A 5,422-nucleotide genomic window follows, 5' to 3' on the forward strand; every position below is an offset into this window, starting at 1 on the left:
AAAGGCATGATTTTGTGTGTGCTTCGGCACCAGAATTATCCCCGCCAAGTTGCAGCTTCATTGCACGGGAGAGTTTCCTGTTGCAGAGGAAAACCCCGGTGCAGGGACGAGTTTCCCACCTTTCTGCAGCTTCTTTTGCAGAGTGCATTGCTCAAGTTGCAAGAGAAATGCACGGTGCAAAAGAGTTCCCAACACCAGTATGCAAATTCGTTCCCCATTATTGGCTAGTTCTAAATTATTCCCACGTGGCAGCTAACGATTGGCCTGTTAGCCGTATAAGAAGCTTGAGCAGTTTCCGCCCAAGCCGAAGAGGACTCCACATCCATCTCGTGGGGACTCTGGATACACGGCAGGGTAATAGAGACCCTGTGTGAGATTCAGAGGAGCTTGGCGACCTGATCCATCGCCCACCTCTTCCCGTCTTCGAGCGCAAATTTTATAAGACGTATCTACGATTTCGACTTTGGTGGCGCGTTCACCCAGAGCATCCGGAGCTCTGTTCCGTGGAGCCTAGCAACCTCCACGAGACCGTCTGTGTTGTCTGTGTCTGTAACCGCAACTCAAGCAAGTTTTCCAGCCTACACCACTGCCATCTCGGTGTAAGTAAACAATCTTTAAAACTACCGCTAAGCGTTTGTGCCTAATTCCAGCTTGTCGCCCTCCCTCTCCAATCCAGCGTGCCCGGGCTGCTAGCCACAGCCCACATGCAGCACGAAAAAGGGCTCGGGTCGCTCCCGGCCCGCACAGTTGTATAAATTTACTGACTATCACGATTCCCTCTCACCACAGGGTGCCTAATCTTCCCAAAATAGTTTTTATCAAGAACAGAAGGGAAACATGCTACTGGCAAAATCCTATTCTAGTAGCACTTTTATGCCCATTCAACTGGTATAAACCCATTTAACTAAGCTGTTGAAATAAACTGTCTTTATAAATAGAAGGCACAAGAAAGCTTAAAATAAATCACGACCACCATTTATCATTCCAATAGCACATTTCTGGTAACTTATTGGTGGCATTGTGGCTCAGCATGTTTGCCTGTTGACCAAAAAAGCCAACCTATTAAATAGGTACTTTGCGTCAGTCTTTCATCAGCCCCATGGGACGCCCATGCCCGCTACAGGGCCGGGAAGTCCGGGTGAGGGTGATCCCCTGCCCTCCATTAATGCTGACTTTCTGAAGGAACATCTTGAGAAGCTGGATACCTTCAAGTCAGCCGGCCCTGACAATCTTCACCCCAGGGTACTCAAGGAGCTGGCGAGCATCATAGCCCAGCCTCTAGCACGGATCTTTGAAAACTCTTGGCGCTCTGGTGTAGTGCCCGAAGACTGGAAGAAGGCCAATGTGGTGCCTATCTTCAAGAAAGGGAGGAAAGTGGATCCGGCTAACTATAGGCCCATCAGCCTGACTTCTATCCCGGGGAAGATCTTAGAAAAGTTTATTAAAGAGGCCATCCTTAATGGACTGGCCGACGACAACATCTTAAGGGATAGCCAGCACGGGTTTGTTGCGGGTAGGTCTTGCTTGACCAATCTCATTTCCTTCTACGACCAGGTGACCTATCACCTGGACAAGGGAGAAGAGATTGATGTCATATATCTTGACTTCAAAAAAGCCTTCGATCTGGTGTCCCATGATCGCCTCTTGGAGAAACTGGCCAATTGTCGCCTTGGGTCCTCCACGATCCACTGGCTGGAAAATTGGCTCCGGGGTCGGACCCAGAGGGTAGTAATCGATGGAAGTCACTCATCGTGGTGTCCTGTGACCAGTGGGGTCCCCCAAGGCTCTGTCCTTGGACCCATACTGTTCAACATCTTCATTAATGATGTGGACACTGGAGTCAGAAGCGATCGAAACCTGGAAAGCCCAACGAAGCCCAGTTAGTCGTCGATTATAGGGAGGTTAATAAAAGATGTCAAGTAAAGCTAGTAAAGTGACCAAAATGCTGGCTTGCATCCATAGATGCTTCTCAAGCAAATCCCGGGACATCATTCTCCCCCTGTACTTGGCCTTAGTGAGGCCGCAGCTGGAGTACTGTGTCCAGTTTTGGGCTCCACAATTCAAAAAGGATGTGGAGAAGCTTGAGAGAGTCCAGAGAAGAGCCACGCGCATGATCAGAGGTCAGGGAAGCAGACCCTACGATGACAGGCTGAGAGCCCTGGGGCTCTTTAGCCTGAAAAAGCGCAGGCTCAGGGGTGATCTGATGGCCACCTACAAGTTTATCAGGGGTGACCACCAGCATCTGGGGGAACGTTTGTTCACCAGAGCGCCCCAAGGGATGACGAGGTCGAATGGTCACAAACTACTTCAAGATCGTTTCAGGCTGGACATAAGGAAGAATTTCTTTACTGTCCGAGCCCCCAAGGTCTGGAACAGCCTGCCACCGGAGGTGGTTCAAGCACCTTCATTGAACACCTTCAAGATGAAACTGGATGCTTATCTTGCTGGGATCCTATGACCTCAGCTGACTTCCTGCCCTTTGGGCAGGGGGCTGGACTCGATGATCTTCCGAGGTCCCTTCCAGCCCTAATGTCTATGAAATCTATGAAAAGGAGGCTGGTTCAAACCCACCCAAAAACACTGACTGAGAAGCGTAGATGATGGGTGGGAACTGAGGTACTTTTTAAATTATGGAATCTCTGTCATTAGACATTTTTCAGTGAAAGGTAGATAAATGTTTGTCCTGGGTAGCTTAGACAGGGATGACCTGCCGTGAACATAGGGTTGGATTAGATAACAGGGCTGTACAAAACTTCAGCAGCCATTTCGTTTCAGAGGTATTTCGGCACCTGAAACACCGAATCTGAATTGAAACAGAAGGCTCCGAAACATCCCTGGAACTAAACAAAAGCATCCGAAACATTTAGGAAAATTTCGGAGTTTCGGAGCTGCACTTGCAGGGAAACAGAAATGAAGAAGAGGGAGGGGAAGAGGGGTGGAAGGACTGCTCTGATATTGACATCTGTAGCTGGCCAGTGTCTGCAATCCGCCCCTGAGGTCCCTTCCAATCCCAGTGCTCTGGGGAGGGATGGCAACCTGCTGTCAGCCGCGCCCAGATCTGGGGGCCTGTGCCCCCCAGAAGGGCTGCGGGGCTGTGCCAGACTCTTCCTGGGGGGCACGGGCCCCCAGATCTGTGCGAGGATGACAGCATGTTGCCGCTGTTGTCAAGTGATACGAGTTTTGCTTGGAACAGTTTGAGGGGCAGTCTCACCCCCCATCCCCGCACCTATCTCCTTGAAACTCGGCAGGCTTCATGCCCTGCAATTTGCATCCGAATCAGGCAAGAAATGACAAAGGTATAGGCATTTTAGCGATTCCCCATTATAGCCTATGGCCAAAACACCAAAACTGTTGAAATGCCAAAACAAATTGGGCTGAATCGAAATGGGACAGTGATCTGAAACACCGAAACGAATCGCTGTCCCTCCGAAACACTGAATCTGAAACCAAAATGAAACAAAGCCGTTTTGCACAGCCCTATTAGATAACTACCTGAAATCCCTTCTAGTTTTCTATGATTCAAAAGATTTTGTGATCATAAAGTACAGTATTCAAAAGATTTTGTGATCATAAAGTACAGCAGCACCTCCAGCACACAGATAGCTATTAAAATACTATACACAACGCTGTAAAACTTTGCATATCATACTAGCATTGCCAGTGACAATTTTATGGCATAGGGACTGTTCTGGGGGGTGGGTGTTTAAAATACCAGTCGCAGCGTGGGAACATACCATTAATCGCAGGTATTGCCATTTTTCGGAAACCTCACCACAGTTCCCACATTTCAGCTGGAAAACAAAGATACAAAACCAAGAATCTTAAGTTGCTAGTAGCGGGGTAATAAGACAGCACAAGTCATTTTCAGACTCAGAAGTCCAGGTCTTTTGCAACTGAAAGACCATGGGACAGCTCCATTTGAAGGAGATCAGGACTGGCATCAGGTATCTATGATCTCAGGTCTGGTAGCTTCAATTGGACTATGATATGACACAAGTTGAAAATCTGCTCTGAGCAACGTGAGATGGAAAAGGAGGTGGCAGCTGGGGAGGGAGCATGCTTGTATGCTTCCCAGCTCCGAGTGCTGCAGTGTGACTTGGGCAGGGAACAAGCCAGGAGCAGACCATACCCGCTAAGTGCTAGGTTGGGCTTTTCCAGCCCTCAGGGGCCGCTTTCTGCTCCCTGCTTGGCAGGGACTAACACACACTACCCCCCAGGATGGGGAGAGCGAAGCAGCAACGCACTGGCCACCCCAACAGCGGGTCCATCTCCCAAGAGATATTCTTCAGGGAGCCACTTAGCTTCAGCTGTTCCCAAGTTATGTTTCTTCCCAAGCGGCCACGTTTACACTGGGAGAAAAATTATGAACTTCTGCACTCTCATGGTTTCTCTTGAGAGAGCAGGGATTCTCCCTCAAGAAATGTAACAGCTTTTTGTCTTCCTTAAGTAAAATTGTTCACGTTCCAAGCCAAATCAAATCCAAATCCGCGAGTCATTCAAGACCCATATGTGGCCCTACTACCAGCAAACATCCTCCACCCCAACTGGGGCTTTAGATGTTTCCAAATCATTTGTAGGGTGTCCTACGTGCAGACCCAAGCCTGGAGGCTTGGGGTTTGGGTGCCCCCAAGTTTTGCTCGCCCTCAGCTGTATTTCCGCAGGAGCACACTGGGACAGGGGGGTCTCCCATTTCCATAAAGTGGGCGTAAAGCCAAGATCTCCCTATGGGAAATGAATGTGGGAGGGTAAGTACACAATACCCGCTGCCAGAAAGGTGGCTATCCCCTGCAACTGGGAAAACCACCTTAGCAGTTGAGGTGTGCCCCCCCCCGCCAGGGAGTCTCTTTCCAGGCCCAGAGTCAGGGCTGCCCTAGGCCCCGCTGCCATCTGTCCCCAGGCAGACTGCGGGAGCCTGCAGAGGTGCACGGCCCGGACAGCGCGCAACGTGTGGGAGGCAGCTCCGGGGCCCAGGATGGCTGCGCACCTCCCCGGGCCAGAGCAGCTCCCTCGGGGGCGGGGACGCTCGAGCCCGGCCCCACCTTGAGGTACCAGCGGAAGTCCTCGCCCACGGGCCGCAACCCGGTGATGTTCTCCAGCGTCGCCTTCAGCTGCAGCCCGATCTTCTGCAAGGCAAGGCGAGGCGAGGCGGGCGGGGTCAGGCTCAGGCTCAGGCCCAGGCCCGCGGCCCGCCCGTCCCCACCGCCCCGCACCTACCCCCATGCCGCCCGCACGCCGGTCCCCGCGGCCTCGGGCCTCTGGGAGTCTCGCGGGATTTGCCGGGGCATTATCGCAAAGGGACGTGTTGCCCTTAGACAAAATGGCCGCCGCCGCCTCCCCCTAGTGTCATGGGACTTGAGGCCAGGCGCTGCCCTTAGCAATGATGGCCGCCACCTAGCTGCTCTGCCGGCGGGGGGGGCGCGGC

General features: G+C 51.8%; 1 protein-coding gene across 4 annotated transcripts in view; it reads right to left on the reverse strand.

Moving 5' to 3' along the window:
• CUNH1orf123 (chromosome unknown C1orf123 homolog) overlaps positions 1–5,338 on the reverse strand; it is a 17,004-nt gene extending 11,666 nt beyond the window's left edge. Inside the window, exons 1-3 of one of the 4 annotated variants that reach the window (XM_025206660.1) lie at positions 5,215–5,338; positions 5,040–5,123; positions 3,735–3,791 (exon numbers count right to left, since the gene is read on the reverse strand). In XM_025206660.1, the coding sequence (XP_025062445.1) occupies positions 3,735–3,791; positions 5,040–5,123; positions 5,215–5,220 (147 nt within the window). In that variant the 5' untranslated portion in view covers positions 5,221–5,338. The remainder of the gene's footprint in view (positions 1–3,734; positions 3,792–5,039; positions 5,124–5,214) is intronic. The other 3 variants (XM_025206661.1, XM_025206662.1, XM_006025795.3) reach the window with 3 other exon arrangements.
• Between the last annotated feature and the right edge of the window lie 84 nt (positions 5,339–5,422).

Source organism: Alligator sinensis, unplaced genomic scaffold (genome assembly GCF_000455745.1).
Source record: "Alligator sinensis unplaced genomic scaffold, ASM45574v1 scaffold172_1, whole genome shotgun sequence".
NCBI classification, from domain to species: Eukaryota; Metazoa; Chordata; order Crocodylia; family Alligatoridae; genus Alligator; species Alligator sinensis.